The sequence below is a fragment of the Morus notabilis genome, unplaced genomic scaffold (genome assembly GCF_000414095.1).
Source record: "Morus notabilis unplaced genomic scaffold, ASM41409v2 Scaffold917, whole genome shotgun sequence".
Taxonomy (NCBI): Eukaryota; Viridiplantae; Streptophyta; class Magnoliopsida; order Rosales; family Moraceae; genus Morus; species Morus notabilis.
In genome coordinates, this window is record NW_010362501.1 from 11,621 (window position 1) to 32,505 (window position 20,885).

General features: G+C 37.6%; 2 protein-coding genes across 4 annotated transcripts in view; both read right to left on the reverse strand.

Annotated features, from left to right (window-relative positions):
• Window positions 1-9,257, reverse strand: part of LOC21387318 (uncharacterized membrane protein At1g16860) — a 13,003-nt gene extending 3,746 nt beyond the window's left edge. Inside the window, exons 1-3 of one of the 2 annotated variants that reach the window (XM_024168289.1) lie at window positions 8,850-9,257; window positions 7,015-7,921; window positions 5,752-5,907 (exon numbers count right to left, since the gene is read on the reverse strand). In XM_024168289.1, the coding sequence (XP_024024057.1) occupies window positions 5,752-5,907; window positions 7,015-7,899 (1,041 nt within the window). In that variant the 5' untranslated portion in view covers window positions 7,900-7,921; window positions 8,850-9,257. Of the gene's footprint in view, window positions 1-5,751; window positions 5,908-7,014; window positions 7,952-8,849 lie in introns of both variants that reach the window. The other variant, XM_024168288.1, reaches the window with a different exon arrangement.
• Window positions 9,258-14,451: 5,194 nt separating this feature from the next.
• LOC21387319 (uncharacterized membrane protein At1g16860) lies at window positions 14,452-18,747 on the reverse strand. Of its 2 annotated transcripts, none has more exons than XM_010102278.2 (5): window positions 18,603-18,747; window positions 16,433-17,381; window positions 15,778-15,933; window positions 15,190-15,401; window positions 14,452-15,035 (listed from the first exon to the last, which is right to left on the reverse strand). In XM_010102278.2, exons 2-5 carry the CDS (start codon window positions 17,315-17,317, stop codon window positions 14,843-14,845), a joined length of 1,446 nt encoding a protein of 481 aa, XP_010100580.1. In that variant the 5' UTR covers window positions 17,318-17,381; window positions 18,603-18,747; the 3' UTR covers window positions 14,452-14,842. The 2 variants fall into 2 exon arrangements, with proteins under 2 accessions (XP_010100580.1, XP_024024055.1); XM_024168287.1 differs by having other exon boundaries at window positions 18,450-18,747.
• Between the last annotated feature and the right edge of the window lie 2,138 nt (window positions 18,748-20,885).

Here is a 20,885-nt window from a genome sequence, read left to right on the forward strand (position 1 = left end):
CAGCCACTGCCGCGGCTTGTCGCAGGCGAAGCATCGGAGATATGTTTCCAAACACCGATTTGTAACTTCCGTTTGGCCATCCGATTGGGGATGATAAGTTGTGCTCGGGTGCAGCCTTGTTCCCTAGAGTCTGAACATCTCGCGCCAGAAATGGCTCATAAAAATCGAGTCGTGGTCGTTGACTATGGAGTGGGGAAATCCATGTAATCGGGCGATCTCGCGGACAAACAAGGCAGCCACCTGGGTGGCTGTATAAGGGTGCGCCAAGGGGCAAAAATGTACCTGGCGCCCTCCTACAGTCACAAACCGGGAGTCCAAAACTGAAACTGGCTGAACCAGGAGCTCCAACGCATCAGTCAATTGTTCCGGCAAAGCCAGACCGCTGTACTGCTGCCCCTTAAAGGTGTTAAGCCGAGAGACGTGGAAGACCGGGTGAATTTTGGAGCTCTCCGGCAACTTGAGGTGGTAAGCAACTGGCCCGACCTTAGCTAGAACGGTAAAAGGTCCATAAAATCGAGGGCTAAGTTTTTCATTGAGTTTACGTGCCAATGACCTCATGAAATAGGGCCGCAGCTTTAGTAAAACCAGGTCACCAGGGGCGAAGTTGACCTCCTTGCGGTGTTGATCAGCAAAATGCTTCATGCACTGCTGTGCTAAGAGCAAATGATCCTTGAGGGCGTCTAGCATGAGATTGCGCTGCTGGAGCTGGACATCGACCTCATTGACGGCTGTTGATCCTTCGGGAAAACGATACAGGGGAGGAGGTTCACGGCCATACACTACTTGGAAGGGAGAGTACTTGGTTGAAGCATTATATGTAGTATTAAACCAATACTCTGCCCAAGGTAAAAACGACAGCCACTGCCGCGGCTTGTCGCAGGCGAAGCATCGGAGATATGTTTCCAAACACCGATTTGTAACTTCCGTTTGGCCATCCGATTGGGGATGATAAGTTGTGCTCGGGTGCAGCCTTGTTCCCTAGAGTCTGAACATCTCGCGCCAGAAATGGCTCATAAAAATCGAGTCGTGGTCGTTGACTATGGAGTAGGGAAATCCATGTAATCGGGCGATCTCGCGGACAAACAAGGCAGCCACCTGGGTGGCTGTATAGGGGTGCGCCAAGGGGCAAAAATGCGCATACTTGGATAGGCGATCGACGACGACTAAAATAGTATCCATCCCTCGTGACTTTGGAAGGCCACCGATAAAATCCATAGAGACATCCTCCCAAATCCGAGCTGGAATAGGCAGTAGTTGTAATAGCCCTGCTGGCGACAAAGCTTCTGTTGGCAAGTCTCACACTGGTCCACATAATCCTTTATGGCCTTTTTCATTCCCATCCAAAAGAAAATGGCTGCTATCCGTTTGTAAGTCCGCAGGAAACAAGAGTGCCCCCCAACCTCCGAGTCATGGAAGTCATGCAACACCCGGGTGATCCACGCCGATGATGGGGGGCAGGACCACACGGTCCCGAATATTGAGCAGCCCTTGGCGAAAACCAAAGCCCTCCTGCAGAGGCTGATCTTGCTGCACGGCAAAAATAAGCCTGGCGCAGTCCGGATCTGTTTGTTGGTCTCTTTTAAGGGCCTCGATGTCAAAATGATGGGGAATAGATAAGGCTGCGAGGGATGCATCTGCTACAGTTCCACGCCGAGACAAGGCATCTGCGGCCTTGTTTGCTGCACCCCGTTTATATTGAACTTCAAAGTCGTAACCGAGTAACTTGGCAACCAGGCATAGCTGCTCAAGTGGCAGAACCCGCTGATCCAAGAGAAAACACAGGCTCTGCTGGTCCGAGCGCACGACAAAGTGTCGCCCCAGGAGGTAGTGTCTCCATTTCTGCACCGCGAGCACAATGGCCAGGAGCTCGCGCTCATATACTGAAGACAGACGAGATGTGGCAGAAAGCACCTTGCTAAAGTAAGCAAGGGGTCGGCCGTCCTGCATTAAAACGGCGCCAACCCCGGTTCCCGAGGCATCAGTCTCTACCACAAATAATTTGGTGAAGTCTGGCATGGCCAAAATGGGCAGTTTCGTCATCGCTGTCTTCAACTGAAGGAAGGCTGCAGCCGCCTCGTTGGCCCAAAAGAAAGCCCCTTTTTTAAGTAGATTGGTGAGAAGGCGGGCAATGGTACCATATCCCCTCACAAACAATCTATAGTAACCCGTAAGGCCTAAAAATCCACGGAGGTCCCTTACATTTTGAGGGGTCGGCCAGGAGACCATGGCCTCGACCTTGGATGGGTCGGCCGACACCCCCTCCGAAGAAATGACATGGCCGAGGTATTCCACCCTCTGCTGGTCGAAGACACATTTTTTGTAGTTAGCAAATAAGGCTTCCTGTTGTAAGACCGTGAGGACCTGCCTTAGGTGACCACAATGTTCTTCCCATGACATGCTGTAGACTAGTATATCATAAAAAAAAAAAAAAACTAGTACAAATTTGCGGAGAAAAGGGCGAAATACCGTGTTCATTAGTGATTGAAATGTGGCCAGCGCATTGGTGAGGCCAAAGGGCATAACGAAGAACTTGTAATGCCCGTCATGAGTGCGGAACGCCGTTTTTTCCACATCGCCTTCCCGCACCCGTATCTGATGGTAACCCCGCTTTCAAATCAAATTTGGAAAAAACCGAAGCTCCATGTAGCTCATCCAATAGCTCGTCGATGATCGGAATCGGGAATTTATCCGGAACCGTAAGCTGATTTAAGGCTCGGTAGTCAACACAAAATCTCCAACTACCGTCCTTTCTTAACCAACAGTACCGGGCTGGCGAAAGGGTATGATGCCTGAAACCAGCATGTCCGACACCAATTTTTCTATTTCCCCTTTTTGTATCTGCGGGTACCTGTAGGGCCGAATGTTGGGAGGAGTCGCCCCCTCTCGCAGGATTATCCAGTGATCCCTCGCCCTACGCGAACGTGGTGGAATCGCCGGAGAAGGCCATCACATTCCGGAGGCAAGTTGGGCGTTTCCACGTCTGGCCCTTCTGCCTCTACAGTGTTTAATTCCAAGAGCACCCCCACCTCCTATGCTTGACAAAACCGAGTTAAGGAACGGAAATTTACCAGAGAATAGCTGAGGGATGGATCCCCCGTCCACTGTACCCAGCTGCCCTCCTGCTGGAATTTCATGGTGAAATTCGCCCAATCTGCCCGAACCTCTCCCAGGGTACATAGCCAAGTAATGCCCAAAACCACCTCCGCACTGCCTAATTCAAACGGGAAGAAGTCCTCGATCACCCAGTGTCCCTGTATGTGAAGCCGTACCCCTCGGCACACCCCGTTTTGTTGAAAATTCATACCGTTGCCCACCTGAATATTGTGCCGCACGGATAAGTCCGTTGGTAGGGCCAGAGTCCACACCAGCTCAGCTGAAATGAAACTGTGGGAGGCCCCACTATCGACTAGCACGACGACTTCCCTATCGCCGATGGTTCCTCGCAATTTCATGGTCTTTGCGGAGGCAAATCCCCGAAGGGAGTTGAGTGAAAGATCGACGTTACCTTCGGTGGTCTCCACCAGTACGGTTGCTGCTTCAGCCGGTTCCTCCCGAAGGTCCTCCTCCTGGTCGGAGTCTTCTCCGGAGACGAGAAGGACCTGAAGCTGTCGGAGCTTACAGCGGTATCCCGGGTTAAACTTTTCATCGCACCGGAAACAAAGCCCCCGTGCCCGTTTCTGTTGTATCTCCTTGTAGGAAAGCCTTCGGAAAGGTGAGCCACCGCCCCCACTGCCCCTCCAGGAGCCTCTCGGTGTCGCGGTGCTGTGGGGAGGTCGCGCGGTGCTTGGGATCGAAGGGAGCCCTCTGGAGTGCTCGAGAAACTAGGGCTATGGTTATAACCCGGTTTACCCCAATAATCAATCCGGTTGCTCCGACCCTTCCGTACCCGATCCACTGCCTCCAACCTGTCTTCCACCTGCTGGGCCAAGTCCATGGTCTCGGGCAGCCCAATAGGCCTGTGCATCTTCACCTCCGCCCGTATATCCTCCCTCAGGCCATTGAGGAAAGCGCTTCTGTAAACTTTCTCGGGAATGCCGCTCAGAGTCGCTGCTAAGGCCTCGAACCCTTCCCGGTACTCCGCCACCGTTCCCCCTTGCGCCATTAATCTCTCGGTGGGGTCTCCTTCCCGCGACAGGCTGAACCTCTGGAGGATGGCTGCGCGCAGCTCCTACCACTCTTCAAACGGCTCCTGTGAATCAAGCCATTGATACCAGCTAAGGGCTCGACCTTCCATGCATACGGAAGTAGCTAGGATCTTCTCGTCTTCGACCACTTCGTTGACGGTGAAATATCGCTCGGCCCTGAAAATCCATCCATGAGGATCCTCCCCATGGAACAAGGGAAGTTCCAGCTTCTTTCCCGGTGTTCCCCTTGATTTCGCACTCTCTCCGGCGACCTGTGGCGGGGGTATCCCATTCTTCCCCTCGCTGGCTCCCCCCTCGGCGGACTGAACTCGCCTCGGCCTGGCCACAAGGCCTCCCTCCGTGGGGGCGTCTGATCATTCCTTCCCCGCCCTTGAGAATTGAACTCGCCCCGTTGCCGCCTGGGTGGTGACTAGTCGATGCGTGCTTGCCTCACCATTAACTCCTCCAACCTCACGATTGAGCCCTGGAGCCCGTCGATCTTGGTTCCCATGGAAGCCATCTCACCTTGTACTTCGCCGAGGCGTGCTCCCAACGTCACCACGTCCCCTTGGAGGCGAGGAACTGGGCTCACCATGTCCCCGAAGGATTGCAGAGAGTCCTCGAACCCATTCAATCTCCTCTCCAACAACGTGAAACAATCTGTTTGGTTTGCCATGGATCGGTGCTCTGATACCAAAACTGTTAGGACTCCCTCTGTTCTAGACAGAAAAATTATACGTGGAGCTAAGGAAAACAATAGGGAATCCGAAGAAACAACCAGAATGGCCTAGTTCCTTTGATTGAATGACAATCAAATACGTACAGGGAAAACAAAATGCAATACTGGAAAATACTGAAAATTAAAGATGGAGGTGAATTCGAGGACCCCTCCTAACCTCCACAGACTCAAGTCTTCTCTTAATTCTCGATACCCTACATTCTCTAGCCGTAGGCTAGTTATTTCACAATCCTCTAACTAACTCCCCTTCCCCAAATCTGACCCTTGCACACATCCCCATAACCCATAACCGTATTCTAACGACGCCCTTTACCCTTGCCTTGATCCAGTGATAGCCAATTTCCCCTCCTGCCCCTGCTCCTTACTCCTTCTCGCATACACAAACTTGAGGGCTGGAGTGCTAACAGTTAAACACTTCGCTTCGTGTGGGGCTGCTAGCTCTAAATATTTTAAAGATGTTCCTTCACCTATGGCTTATGCTGCAGTAGCATTGTTTCAAATTCACAGTGTTCAGTCTTTTGTTAAGTCTTCTAGGATATCTTTCGATATAAATGTATATATGTATATATTTTAACTTCCTTTAGAGGATGACATGCCCTCTATTTCCTATCTGCTTTTATTGAAATTCCTCCAAGTGGTACTACTTAACCAGCAAAAAGAATACAGAAGCTCTCTTCACAAATGCCATATTACTCTAGCAGTGAAAAGCCTACTCAATTTTAAAGCTTTGTATCCAGGAAGTAGAGAAAATATAATAAAGTTAAAAGTGATACTTTAAAATAAAGATGTAATTTATTCATGAAGCAGGGAGTATTCAAAAGCATCTAGATATAGCTGTCCCATTATCTGTGTTAAACAGTTGCACATGTAAATATTTCAGTTACCTACCTCTGAGGATCTAAGTCCCCATGTAAAACGACGATGTCTGGAGTTTGCTGGTTTTGAATCCCATCCCCGGTACTCATACAAACTCGTTGATGTGTAGACGCATCTAGGAACTTTCCGGAAGGATGACTCAAGGGGCACGTTACCACAGGTAACCACCTTCAAGGATTGCAAAAATCATAAACGTGAATCTTTGAAATGTTTCATTTATGCATGCATATGCAAAAGGCTAATATGGCAACTAACCAGACTGAAAAACACAGAAGATATCTGAAGCTCTCTCTCTCTCTCTCTCTCTCTCTCTCTCTCTCTCTCTCTCTCTCTCTCTCTCTCTCTCTCTCTCTCTCTCTCTCTCTCTCTCTCTCTCTCTATATATATATATATATATATATATCTTCCCCCCTCTCTCACTATGTCTCCGCACCAGATACTTGAGGACCCTTACCATATAACAATGTCAGCATTGTTTAAGACATTTAAGAAATTCTTCTTTTCTTTGGACTGGAAAAGTAATGGAATAGTTAAAAATTTCAACATGCTTAGTCTTTCTCCAATAGGAGTTGAGGTAAAACGTGAATTGAAACACAATACATATCCAAATTCATTAGCTGGTAAAGTGAGCATGGAAAATTCTCTCAATTAAACAAAATCTTTAATTAGTTCGGTCTAATTAAAAGATGCTGCTGTAGGTATAAATGCGCGTGCGTGTGCATGCACCCTTTTGAGTCACCTGCTCATATCATCAGAGAAAGTATATATAATTACCATACTTCTATATTGATATATTGCTGCCACATTCAAAGGCAGGGGGAAACCCCGCCTGTTCATGACATTTGCTTTATTCAACTTCATAGACATGTGATGCTTTGGAAAATAATTGGCAAGCGTTAACTTGTACACTGTTTCTAACTGTTGCATAGTAATTGAGTTTATATTCTGAAACTAAATTATATTTCCACACTCTCTGTTTCTCCGCCTGTCCGATAAATCGTTGGTAACATTGGAACATTTTAAATATACATGACACATACAGAGCAAGAAGAAACAGAACTTACACAGACTATATTTCAACGAATACAAACAAACAAACAAACAACAAACAACAACAAGTCTTAATCCCATCTCAAACTATATTTCAACGAATGAATTGAAAAAATAAATAAATATATAAACCAATGAAAAGTCAAAACAGAAGGTTGAAAGAAAATCTAACAACAGCACACAAAGGCAAAATGATATTCTACCGGAATTTTTTAAGCAACGTACCCCAGAAACTTTCACGAGTTGTCCATTTTTCGCAGTCCTAAGCTCAGCATCGGGATAGCGGGAAATGAAATTAACAACGGCTTGTCTGCCCCAACAGGTATTCCAAGTGAACAATGCCACGACCGCTGCGAAAAGAACTACTACAACAATGAGGAGAATGGCATTGCGAACCGCTCCGAGAATAAACCCACCAGCTATGAAGCCCATTATGAATAGCAGTATCACAGACCACAATATTGGCTTTGGAAAGTTCCTCCTGAAGGAATACTCGTCATCTTGGCTCAAGGTAGTGACAGCTTGATTGTTAACAACAGAAGAACCGTGTACTTTCATCGACCCTGTAGATTCCAAAGGCCCCGATACCTTCCTTGGTGCGCCGGATGAGTTGAGTGGGCCCGAAGAAATCGGTCCGGATGTAATAAGACCTGTTGTGGGAAGAACTGGAGGAATAGGGCCAGAGTTCTGGCGAGTCACGCCTCCTGATTGAGGACCAGACGACTTCTTTATAGGTTCCCCGTGCTTATTCAATGGTCCAGAGTTTGTCTTCTTTAGTGAAGCTGAAGCAGAGCCAGAAGTTACAGGGCCCGACGTAGTATAAGTGCCACGAGGTGCGGCATTGGCCATGATCAGTCCCGAATGTGAAGCAGCCCCTCCAAATGATCCAGTCCTTGAAGGAGCAGTGTTTATTGGTCCGGATTTCCGCGACTTAGAACCATCTGTAGGGATGTCAAACATTTTGCCCAACTCTCCCGACTTTTTGATATCGCCACCTGTGTAAGGCATAGCTACTGAGCTCAAAGTGGGAGTCCTCTCTTTAGGCTGCTCGGGGCGGCCCGATACATAGAGGCCATTGCTGAGTTGATGAGATGGGAATCTTGAACCCATCAATCGATTGCTCTTCTCTACACTTTAGAGAGCACAGAGCACCAGAAGACCACTATGTAATTGTAATGGTAATGTGACAGACAGACAACGATTTAGAACAAATAGTTATGAAAGAAAGGGAGAACAGTAAAACAGAAGAAGTTATCAAACAAACTAACTAACTAACTAACAGTCAACATGTTTGTTAACTTGTTCTGTAGAATGAGAAAGTAATGTGATCAGGATCACATTTAAAGACGAAACCACTAATTAATTTTTTTTTCTTTTTTTGAGTTACTTTATTAAAAAACAAAAAAAAACAAAAAAAACAAAAAAAACAAAACAAAAGGCAAAGGGAATGATCCAACTGAATAATGTGGAAGGAAGCAATTTATATCAGAACTCAGAAACGGAGATATCTATCTAAATCTAATATGAAGAACCAAAATCATCACATGTATACATATTTCTTTAAACTAAACAGTGGCATAAGAATGTAACAAACTTTGACTAAGAGATATCTAATGTAATTATTTTATATTTTATAGAATGTGTAAGCCAGAAATGACCGACGGGAATATTTTTGTTTTTTTTTTCCCAGCTCAAAAGAGAAAGATCAATCAATTATTTTGTTTTTCCAATTAATTTCCTGAGTTAGCTTAGAAAAAGAAGCAAAAATTTGTAAGATAAATATAGTAATAATTTCAAACTTGATTTTTTTTTCTCGTGGTCAAAAATTCATCAAAGCAGTAGAATAGAAGAAAAAGAAAAGTAATGAAAAATCATAATATCAATATTGGTAAAAGGTTGGAAATGCAGATGAGGAAGAAGATCTGAAGAAGGATTTCCAGAAATGGGTTAAATCTTATTATGAAGCATATTTCCGAAGAAGATCCAAAAAGAAAAAAAAAGCAGCAAAGAATGTGGAAGAACTATTTAATCGAGATTTGATTTATGTTATTGATTCTTACCTGAACTGAAGAAGAAGAAGAAGAAGAAGAACTAGTCGATCAAATAGATCTTATTATCGCCAATCGCCATCGTCATCGTCATGGAAGAAGAAGAAGAAGAAGAAGAAGAAGAAGAAGTTGCAGTACGAGTACAAGTACAAGTACAAGTAGTCAAGTAGTAGTGGTAGTCGCTATGTAATGTAATTGTAATTGTAATTGTTTCTTTTCTTATTCTTCTTCTTCGCCGCAAATGTAAAATAATAATATAAATTCTAAAATTAATTAATTAAAAAGTAGTATTTTCTTACTGTTTCTCTCACTTCTCTCTCTCTCTAAAAAAGTCCCAAAGGCAAACAGAAAGAGAAACGAGAGAGAGAGAGAGGGGAGCCGCAAGCAACGCAACTGGTCTGGTCTGGTCTGGTGGTGGGTTGTCTGATCCTCCAATTTCAAAACCCAAACCCACCAAACTTGGCACAATTATTTATCATTAATACATTTCGGGCTTACTCTAGTGAAAAATTTTAAAAAAGACTAACTCAAATTATAACTTTATTCGAGTTCATGTTCTTTTAAGTTTAAATTTGAGTTCAAACTCAAGTTTAAGACTAAAATTCGAGTTCTCGTTTAGTTCGCTGATTCGAATTTTTAATTCGAGTTGAGATGTAATTTTATGTGAGAACTTTTTACTGTAGTAAAAAAATTAGATGTGATTGTTTGTGAGAGCTTTTTACTATAGCAAACCTCAAATTCTAAACTCGAATCAACGAAATGAATCCTTAAACTCGAGTTCAGAAACTCAAACTCAAATTAATGAACAATATTTTTTCTATTCTTAAAAATGCTATAACTTTTTCGTTTAAATTCTGATTGAGATGATTTTTTTTATGCGTTGACAACGAAAAGATGAATAAAATCTGACCCATATACCCTATTAAAATTTTTCAGCAGCATTGAGTTTTTATTAAAATAATATCTAAATACAAATTCAAGTTTTGATTCACTCAAACACAAACTCAAAAAGATTCTTATTTCAAACCATAATTCAAATGTACACAACCAAACACAAACTCAAGTTACAAGTTTAACTCAAGTTATAACTCAAATTCAATTCAAGAATTATACTCAAGTTAAACTCCAAAAGAACAAGCCCGAAACTTGCTACGATATACGGGTTCAATTTTCAGAGCAAAAATATACGGGTTCAATTTTCTTTACTTTTTTACCCTCTGCAATCAAAATCACCCTGTTTAAAAACAATATACATAACAATAACAAATCGTTTTAATATATATCTAAGAAATAAAAAAATTATCAAATAGTTTAATTTTCTACCCTTATTTAATACACCACATTCTTTCCTTTTTTTTCTTTGAAAAATAAATTAAGTACTCCTTGAAATATTAAAAGAATAAAATCAATTTTATATTTTATATTTAATATTTAATATTTTTAATAATATTAAATAAGTATTTTTAAAATTTAAAAAATATCTTTTAAATATTTAAATATCTTTTTTGAGATAGAAAATATCTAAACTACCCTTCTAATAAATTAAATAAAATTTAAACTATACCCGCACCCTAACTAGAAAATTCTCTGTTTTCATTTTAAAAAAAAAAAAAAAAAAACTAGAAAATTCGTTTCCCAGATCTCACGTGGAAAGTCATTAAAAAAAATCATTAAACTAGAAAATTGTTGGCCTTTGCCAACTCCCCTTTTTCTCAGTAGTTTAACCAAATATTAAAAGAATAACGAGTGTGAGAGTGCTTCTGCAATTGAAGAAATAGAAAGGGAATTGAAAGGAAAAACAGAGAATTAGGATTTGATAAGCAAGTGCCGAGTGATTTGCCAGATGAAATCAAACTTGAAATAAAAGCAAAAAGTTCGAAGGGCAGAGAGAGAGAGAGAGATTTGGCCCTGGCAAATGGGAGTGGGCGGAGTTGCGTCGATGAGTTCCGCGACAGGTTCCGTAGCTGGGTCGGACGGCGAGGATGGGGGAGCTAGGGGATGAACGGGGGCGGCGAGCATGGGCCATGGTGCGTGGTGGAGTTTCCTCAAACCCAGATTTTAATATACTAAAAACCCCTTCATTTCGTTGATTTGAATTTAGAATTCGAGTTTTTTTACAGTAAAAAGCTCTCATAAACAATCACATCTAACTTTTTTGTTACAGTAAAAGTTCTCACATAAAGTCACATCTCAACTCGAATTAAAAACTCGAATCAATGAACTAAACGGACTCTAATTTCGTTCACCTTATAGATTCAAATTTTTAATTTAAGTTAAAATGTGATATTTTTTTAAAATTTTTTACTGCAGTAAAAAAAGTTAAATATGATATTTTTTTAAAAAATTTTACTGTAAAAATTTAAAATTGAAAACTCAAATTTATTAACGATGTTAAAGTACACAATTTATCTTTTTAATTAAAAATACAAAATTTATTAAATGATATATTAATACTTTTATACAAGTTCATTCTAATTGGTGTAAGTAAATACATGAATAAAATTAGAGTAATTTTAATTTCAAATTCTATCATTAAGTAAATAATTTATTCTGATTTTGATTTCTTACTCTAAATCTTACTTATTCTGATTCATGTCGTTTTAATTGCGCATAAGTAAACATGTCTTTCTGTCCTTCACCTGCTCCTTAATAAACAATTTATTCTAACTCTAATTTTTTATTATAAATCTTACTCAGTTCAATTCATGCTCGTTCTAATTATGTATACATTATTCAAAAGGTTAATTGAGAAAGAATCAAAAAGTATAAATTTGAGGAAGAACTCTACCTTATTATTCCTTTAATTTTATGATATTACTTTAATTATTGTTTTTTAAGACAATTAATTAAATTCTAAACGAAAATTCTATAGTATATGAAAGAAAAAAAAAAAACTTATTACTAGAGCATAATTTAGAACTGTTTAGTTTTAATCTTGTTTTTCAAATTACCATGTTATTTTAATATGACATGATTCTCATGTCATATTTAAAAATATGTCTTCTCTCATAATTGTAAATCTTAAAAAAAAAAAAAATAGACCACAATAATTTTTAAATATAGATATCAAAATACCAAAAAAAATAAATTTAAAGATTGATTTATGGAAGAAAAAAGCTTTGGAAACCAAATTTTAATAATTATAATACCTCAATCACATCAGATTGAAAAAATATGCAGAATAGACAAATTCTGATACAATTTAACTGCTGAAAAAAAAAAAAAAAAAAAAAAAAAAAAAAAAAAAAAAAAAAAAAACCATTTTTAAAAAAAAAAAAAAAAAAAAAAAAAAAAAACTATCAATAGACCATTTTTACATAGACTACTAGAAAAACTCCCTAATTTAGGATAGAGATTTAGGAATTGAGTGTTTCTATTGAAAACCAAAGATTGGAGAAGATTACTAAGATTTAAGGGTTCAATTTGATGCAAAAAGACTAGAGTTACTGACAAAATTTTTAAACACTCATGGGGAAGATACCATTTAAATTTTTAACTTCATTTTCAATGTAACTAACAATGCAACATATTTTAAAATTTAAAAAGTGAATTGTCGAAAAAAAAATTTAATAAACTAATTTGTCAAACTCGTAAAGTTAGGAGGATATTCATAAAAAAAAAAACCAACTATTTCATATTGTTGGCTTTTTTTTCTTTAATTTTTCTCCACTCCAACCATTACTAGTCATTTTATTTTTTTAGTATTACTTTATTCTTCAACTATAGTTAACTTTTTCCTTTATTTTTGGTTGAAATATATATTATAATTTCATCCGAGACATCAACGTCCAATGACCAAACATGTCAAATAGTGTATTAATATCAGTTTTGTTTCAAACATTTTGTATGATTTGATTAGATATCTAATATGTGGTACAGTCAACGTATTTCTTTGTCGAACATAACGATGATGGTACTGCTTTAATCAATTTTTGTTAACATTTGGTTTAACTGAGTGAGATTATTTATATTTATGGTTCCATAAACTTGCAGGTACATGTTAATGCTCTATTAAAACATAGAAATTATCAAGTCCAAACAATAAAAGTGGGTTAAGACTTGGGTGTGGGGTTTGGTTCGTTAGTTCATGTTTGCCCAATGGAAGAAGGTTTTATTTTTTACTTTATTATATTTGTTTTGCTAATTAATTAGAAAGGATTTTGTCTTAAGAAGTGGTTTAGGTGTCAATTATTTGATGTGCAATAAGATAACAGCTCTGAAAAGCACTATTACCATTATTTGATAATTCCTTCTTACCATACCCATAGAAATAGCTGTTTTACACTTGGAGAATGGAGATAAATACAACTAAAAGGATATGGGTGAAGATTTTTATTTTTTATTATTGATTAATAATTTTTTTAATTAAATAATTATACTAATAAAAAATATTAATTAAAATTAAGAGATATAAATTCTGACTCACATACTTTTAAAAATAAATTATGTAATTTTCTCTATATTTTAACCGTTACCTACTCAGTCACTTTACCCTACCCTACCCTACCCTACCCCCTACAATTCAACAAAACTAAAATTACTTGATTTCGGCTATGGACTAATGATGTATCACCGCTTCGAGTTTTTTTTTTAATCAATTTATTCAATTAAAAGGATGTGTTTTACTTTTTTATTATTATTTTTGGTGTGTGAGACGCACCAAAATGCCAACCATACAAAAAATAAAAATAAAAATAAAATTAAAATTAATATGTTCTGTTTTGGGGTTGCTTAAAGTTTGAGGCATACACATTTTCACTTTCTTATAAGGTCTGAATTTCACGATTATGGTAACAAACTGTTGTGTTAATTGACATGTTAATCATATCTTGGAATACAAGTACATCTCAGTCCTCAAGTTTTGTGGTTTGTCTGATTTTTAATGAATGCAATTGTCTTTTATTACCAACTATTATTGAAAAGAATCACAGGAAGCACATGATGTGTTAGAAGCAACTGATAGACCTCCTAACAGTCGCACGGTTTGTTAGGCCTTTTTTTTTTTTTTTTTTTTTTTTGTGGAACAAAAATGCTTACGAGTTCCCTTACAGTCATCATTTGTCTCGATGCTCGACAGGGTCATTTAGTGGGATTCACTTACGTGCCATTTATATTACCTACTCTTTTAAGACCCTCGTGGTTGTGGTCGATTTCCCCGTAGGTTTGCATGTTCTGCTTCTGTGTGTTTATATATATATATATATATATATATAGCTAAAAGCCTAAAACTTTGCAAAGATTGATTCTTTCTTAAGATTTTGCTGTGAGAATTAGGGTTCCTCTCAGCAATATGCACTTTGTAAACGACTACAACATATTTTCGTTTTGGATAATAACAGGATCCCACCAATTGAATTCAGTTTCACTTGAACAATCAAAAGTTAACGTTGAATTTCAAACCAATCAATAATGTGTTGTCGTGGTCTTGTTAATGAAGGAGAAAAATCAAAACAACTGAGGAAGAGAGTTGAGAGATAGATCAGACAGAGAGAGTTAATGGATTATAGGAAATCTAATTTAGACATGAATAATACAAAGAAATCAATTGAGTAAAACCAAAATAAAAATACTATAAATGTACAGTAGTAAGTTGCAAGGCCTGGAAACAAACTAATGAAATAATTAATTATGTGACACTTTTCTTTATAGCGCGCACTGCTGTCTGCTCAATATTTCAAAACATGTAAAATCCCTCACTACATCAAGCCACACCCATTGCAAAAGCTTTCAAACCTAGAAGGAACTTAAAAATTAAAAAAAAAAAAAAAAAAAAAAAAAAAAAAAAAAAGAGAAGAAGATAATAGAATCGAATTCCTAAAAACTATACACCAAAAGAAAAAGAAAAAGGATATCACCATGAAAAACATCACACTCCATTTCCATTCCCATTTCCATTTCCAACTACGAAAGCCAATGCTGCCGCCGCCACCATGATTGATATGACTGTAACCCAAAATATTCCTCAAGAGATCAGTGCCCGAAAAGTTATCGGAGCACATTCAAACTTAAACGGGTATCACATCATTTTTGGACGCATCTTCACACCTCAAAACAATGCCCTCAAGGCTAGCGGGAAAGATACATTGGGCCCACTGGCACCCTGTTGTCAACGGCTCTGATGGCGGGACAATCATAAGCACATTGTCGTTTCTCTGTACAACTCCCATAACGCTGACCGTGCTGCCTTCCTTGATGTACCTACAAAAACATCACTTTGTCGCTTAAAAGGATGATATGCCAATACAAACATCTAATATACTTTGGACTTCGGATATTCATACGCTTGATGTTTTATTGTGACTGTTATAGAGAAACTCCATTGGACTCATAGCCTTTTTTTTTTGTTTTTTACCCTTCTTTCAATCGCATTGTACGGTCGTCACTTTGAAGATTCCGCTCGGCCAACCACCTGACAAACCCTGGAGACAAGTCTTCATTCCCCGGATTTACATCAATGACAAAGGAGTCGTCAACATAAGGGGTCACTCTCGCTCCATAACCAGTCTTAACCAATGCTCTCAAGCCAGACTGGAAATCGGAGATGTAGAAATCCACCACATGCCTCTGACAAGAACCGCATGAAAGCTTTCAGTTCAACATATAAAATCTACAGCCTTAAGCTATAATATTTATCAATGAAATTAACAAAAAAAAAACAGGACCAATCAATATCAGAAAAATCTAGTCTCAACATTTGATCGAGTCCATCTAAAAAGAAAAAATATAATTAACAGTTGATTATAATCTATATGAATGAAGAATTAACCGATTGATTAAGCATGAATTTAAGAGACCACCCATCTCCTATTGTAATCCAAAGCTATTGAACCATGGCTAGAATACAATACAATAAGTATATGCTCGACAACATGGCGTATATTGGGAATTCAAAAAGTGAAAAGAAACAGAAAGAAGAAAAAATGTGACATCAGGTACATACCTCCAAGGATCTAAGACCCCACGTAAAACGACGATGTGTGGAGTTAGCTGGTTTTGAATCCCATCCTCGGTACTCATACAAACTCGTTGATGTGTAGACGCATCTAGGAACTTTTCGGAAGGATGACTCAAGGGGCACATTACCACAAGTAACCACCTTCAAGGATTAAGAAATTATAGCATCAAAACCTTGCAACATGTCATGTGCTTTTGCAAAAAAAAGTAATGGAGAACCAAATTATGATTATTATTTCATCACGAGCTATCGGAAGCTACAAGTCAGGTATTATTATATGATAATATCTGTCATGAAAAACATATGTTAGCAAAAGCTAAAACATAAGACTAAACATACGTGACTCTCTCTCTCTCTCACTTATATACTCAGGTGTTAATATGATTAGCATACTAATTCTCTGTAAGATTGTATCTATATGCAGAAAATACCTGCCTTCTTTAAGAAATAAATTCAAATTTAAGAGAAATATTGACAAATGACAAGCAGTACTTTATGTAATATATAGTAAATCCAAGGTAACATCTGAAAATGAAAATGGAAACGAGCTAATGAGCAACACTATGAAATGGGAGACAATTTAGTAATAGCATGCAAGAACATTAAAAGATATAATACCAGCATCTGCTAAGAAACATACCCCGGAAACTTTCACAAGTTGTCCATTTTTCGCAGTTCTAAGCTCCGCATCAGGATATCGAGAAATGAAATTAACAACTGCTTTTCTGCCCCAACAGGTATTCCAAGTGAACAGTGCCACAACCGCTGCGAAAAGAACTACCACAACAATGAGGAGAATGGCATTGCGAACAGCTCCAAGAATGAAACCACCAGCTATGAAGCCCATCACGAACAATAAAATCACAGACCACAGAATTGGCTTTGGAAAGTTCCTCCTGAATGAATATTCATCATCTTGGCTCAAGGTAGTGACAGCTTGATTGTTAACGACTGAAGAACCTTGTACTTTCATTGACCCCATAGATTCCAAAGGACCCGATACCTTTCTTGGTGCCCCAGATGAATTAAGTGGACCCGAAGAAATTGGGCCAGATGTAATAAGACCTGTTGTGGGAAGAACTGGAGGAATAGGACCAGAGTTTTGGCGAGTCACGCCTCCCGATTGAGGACCAGACGACTTCTTTATAGGTTCCCCATGTTTATTCAATGGTCCAGAATTCGTCTTCTTTACTGCAGCTGAACCAGACCCAGACGTTACAGGACCTGATGTAGTATAAGCACCGCGAGCTCCAGCATTCGGCATAATGGGTCCTGAGTGGGAAGCAGCACCTCCGAAAGATCCAGTCCTTGAAGGAGCACCGTTTATGGGCCCAGATTTCCTGGACTTGGAACCATCCATAGGGATATCAAACATTTTCCCCAACTCTCCTGACCTTTTGATATCGCCTCCCGTATAAGGCATGGCTACTGAGCTCATAGTCGGAGTTCTTTCTTTTGGCTGCTCAGGCCGGCCTGAGACATAGAGGCCGTTGCTGAGCTGATGAGATGGGAATCTGGAACCCATCACTGCTTCTTTAAGGAGAACAAACCACACAAATACGACTGCTCTAATGATCCTCAACGTCCTACTGTGGTACAGAAAAATCCATTAAGAAGTTATTAGAACAAATCAAATAAGAAAGAATGCCGAAGATTCAACGGATGGCATCAAAAGACTGAACAAAGCTCAAAATAGTACAACAATCAGAATCAAAATGTGCAAAACAGTTCAACAAACAAATCGTAACAAAGTAATAAAACACTATGAAAAGACCTTGTGAAAATTATAAAGCAAAAACGTTTTTGCATTCTCAATTCTTGTAAGAATTTCAAGCTCTTACTATGCAGTGCATACACCCTAAAACATAAAAACAAAAGCCTACCTACCTAATAAATCTTTTCTTTTGTTTTTGTTTTTGTTTTTGTTTTTTGTTTTTTGTTTCGTTTGCTCCATTTCGTCAAGAGATGACATGAAGCCAAACTTATAATTTTTAAGAATTTCAATAAAGATTTAGGACATTGGTCTACCAAAACTTCATAAACAACAAAAATAACGTATTTTGAGCAGTCACTGACAAAAAATCGAATCCCAAGTGAAAGGATAAAAGATAATTATGATAATTTTGGAACCACCACAGGAAAGATGAAGAAAGAAAAGCTACCTTGCAGGGAACCATAATTCATTTCACTACAAGTAAAAGACCTTTTTTTTTCTAATTATTTCTTTCAATTTCCTGTTTGTTCCAGCAACAAAATAATAAAGAAATAAGGTTTTTCTTCTTTTAGTAAGATTCCAATTGAGACATCTGCCATTTCAAGAACACAAATTTAGATGAAGAATAATAAGATCTGAATCAATAGGAAATATGCCTTTTGGATCTAAGAAGAAAAAAAAATGCAGATGTTGTCTATCTACTTAAAAAAGGCTTATTTATTTACCTCTCAAAAGCATTTTCCCTAGATCCAAACAAGAGTTTATTAACCACAACCCATTTTCAGTCGAAAAAGGCACAAACAATGAGAATCCCAATAACCAAAAACAAATCTTATTTATTTATTTATTCTCATATAAACCAAACAGAAAATAATACTAGTAACAAGAATACAAGTCATCCATTTATAGAAATGTTAATAAATCAGAGAGAGACAAGGCGTACCCAGATTATGATTGTGAAGAAAAAGAAGAGAATGCTGAAGATCTAGAACAAATGCGCAGAGATTTCAAAAAAGTCGAGTCAAATGACGAAACAAGGGAGGGCAAAATGGGAATAAAAAAAGATAGAGAGAGAGTTCATCGTCGCAATACTTACCCGAGAAGAGGAAGAGGAAGAAGAAGAAGAAGAAGAAGAAGAAGAAGAAGAAGAAGTTGGTGGAGTGAAAAGGGCAGTCATCAAATCAAAAAAAACAAACTCTCTTCATCAGATCCCATCTTCACTTCTGTTCTCTTCTTCTCCATAGCTCTCTCTCTCTTGTTTCTCTCTCCTCACTCACAGTAAATGTAAATATTTTGCTTTCCTTTCCCTTTCTTCTCTTTTTCTTCTCGTTCTCCTCTCTTAAAAAGTCTCTCTCTCCTCTCTCTCTCGCTCTCTCCAAATAGCCGCAACAACTGGTGGGTTGTCTGATCTGCGAAACCCACCAAACTGGGGGAACTTTTTTTTTTTTTTTTTTCAATTTTTATGTACTCCATTTTTTTAGATTCGGTTAATAGTTAGGGTTGAATTTTCTTTTGTAATTAATGGTCATTTTCAACTTAATATGTATTTGTAACTTATTTTTGTGAAATGAAATTTTACTTTTAAAAAATAACATCATCTCTTCTCCCTTCTTTAGGGTTTTTTTTTCCAATTTTATTCTTAAAATTTAAAGAGTTAACTAAAAAAACATACGTTATATTTTGATATGTGTCAAATATATATTTTTGCATTTCATGTTAAATCTATAACATTTTTTGATGATAGATTGTTTTTTCAAATTACAACTTAAGTTTTTATTATAGTGTTTTCTCATAAAAGTTTGAATTCAACTTTTTTACTACATTGTTTCTCTTATATAAATTCATTTTTTCAACTCAAATTGACAACTCAAATTAGCAAAACAAATGAAGTCTAAGTTTCTATTTATTTTTTATTATTTTTATTCTTAGTTTCTTTAAGGACATTTTAGAACTTTTCATTATCAAAATTGACTATTTAACTAGAAAAGGTAAAAATTGAGAATTTAATCTAAATATGAAGGTATCAATGTGATACAATTTAAAATATAATGTATAATTATTTGTAACCTTAATATGCAATGCATAAAAATAATTAAAGAAACATTTTTTTTAACCTTTTGGTGGGTTTGACATTTCATTTTAAAATCTCTTTTTAGTTAAAGGTATGGGTATAATGATTAAGTTTTAGCGTAAAGAGTCGGTCAATATCTAAGTATTGTCATTTCCCCCACTAACAAATCAATTTTAATATCATGTGAATTAGGAAATTTTTTTCATATATATATGAGGTTATGAATAACCGTAATCATTTCCCTTATAAAAAAATAACCTTAATCATCGCGTTAAAGACACCAAATAGCCTGATTAGCACCAAAAAAAAAACAAAAAACAAAAAAAACAAAACAAAAAACAAATAGCCTAAATTTTGCTAGAGTTAGATTCTTTTTGTATGGAGTCAATTCTTTTTTTTTTTTTCCAACATTATCTTTTTGCGCAACAATTACAAAGAATATTGAACTTGAAAAATCAACAACAATGGCTATAAGTCAGTAACAAAAAGATTTTCAAGGCTATCAGAAGCTTTGTATCCAAGGAGATCAGCCACACAGGTGAGCCCAATTGGAAGGCTCCTCCAGATTCTGATGTTGAAGCATTTTAATGTGGAATTCTGATTCTGCTTGGTCGTCACCATGGTGCCTTTGCAGCTGAATGTATGTCAGTTAGGGAGTTATCTTCTCATTGGAGAGTGGATTTCGGTTCTCCATAATATGAACTTATGTTTAAGAATTTCTGTAATTAGAGCTTCTCCCTTACCCGTCCTGTTAGGGTGAGCACTCACAAATATAGTATCTAAAAGTAAGGATTCGTCTATTTCATATATTTAAATTCAAATTATTAATTTTGTTACGGTATTTTTTTATCACAAAAAATTTAAATTTTAAATGTTAGAATTAAAAATCGTGATTTGAATATACCTTTTAAACGGGCTCCAATAATATCATCCCTACCTAAGCCCATTTTTTCATGAAATGGAAACTTTCTCCTATCACAAGAAATTTAACAATACATAAAAGAGCCAAAGATCTTTTCTACGTGACAGATCCTCCACTTACATCTTTTTTACTTTTTTTTTACGTTTTTATCTTTTTTTTTTTTTGCATTTTAATTTTGCTAAGACGATAGGTTCGAGTTCTAATAAAATTTTGCAACTATGGCTTCTTTTGATAGGAGGGATGGAGAAGAGTAAGGATGGAGATGGTTGGAGGAATTAAGAATGTGAAGGATGAAAAGAATTGTAATAATACTTTATGTTGTTTGATAGGAGAGAGTGAGAGTTCAAATGATATATAATATTTTTTATTTAAGTACTATATTATTC

Bases quoted from the DNA above. Each gene is read 5' to 3' on its own strand.
- LOC21387319 (XM_010102278.2), bottom strand. From the start codon at position 17,317: ATGGGTTCCAGATTCCCATCTCATCAGCTCAGCAACGGCCTCTATGTC. The intron at 15,402-15,777 runs GTATGTACCTGA...GGTTCTTGTCAG, and splicing joins GGGGTCTTAGATCCTTGGAG to AGGCATGTGGTGGATTTCTA. The intron at 15,036-15,189 runs GTAAAAAACAAA...ATGTTTTTGTAG, and splicing joins ACAATGCGATTGAAAGAAGG to GTACATCAAGGAAGGCAGCA.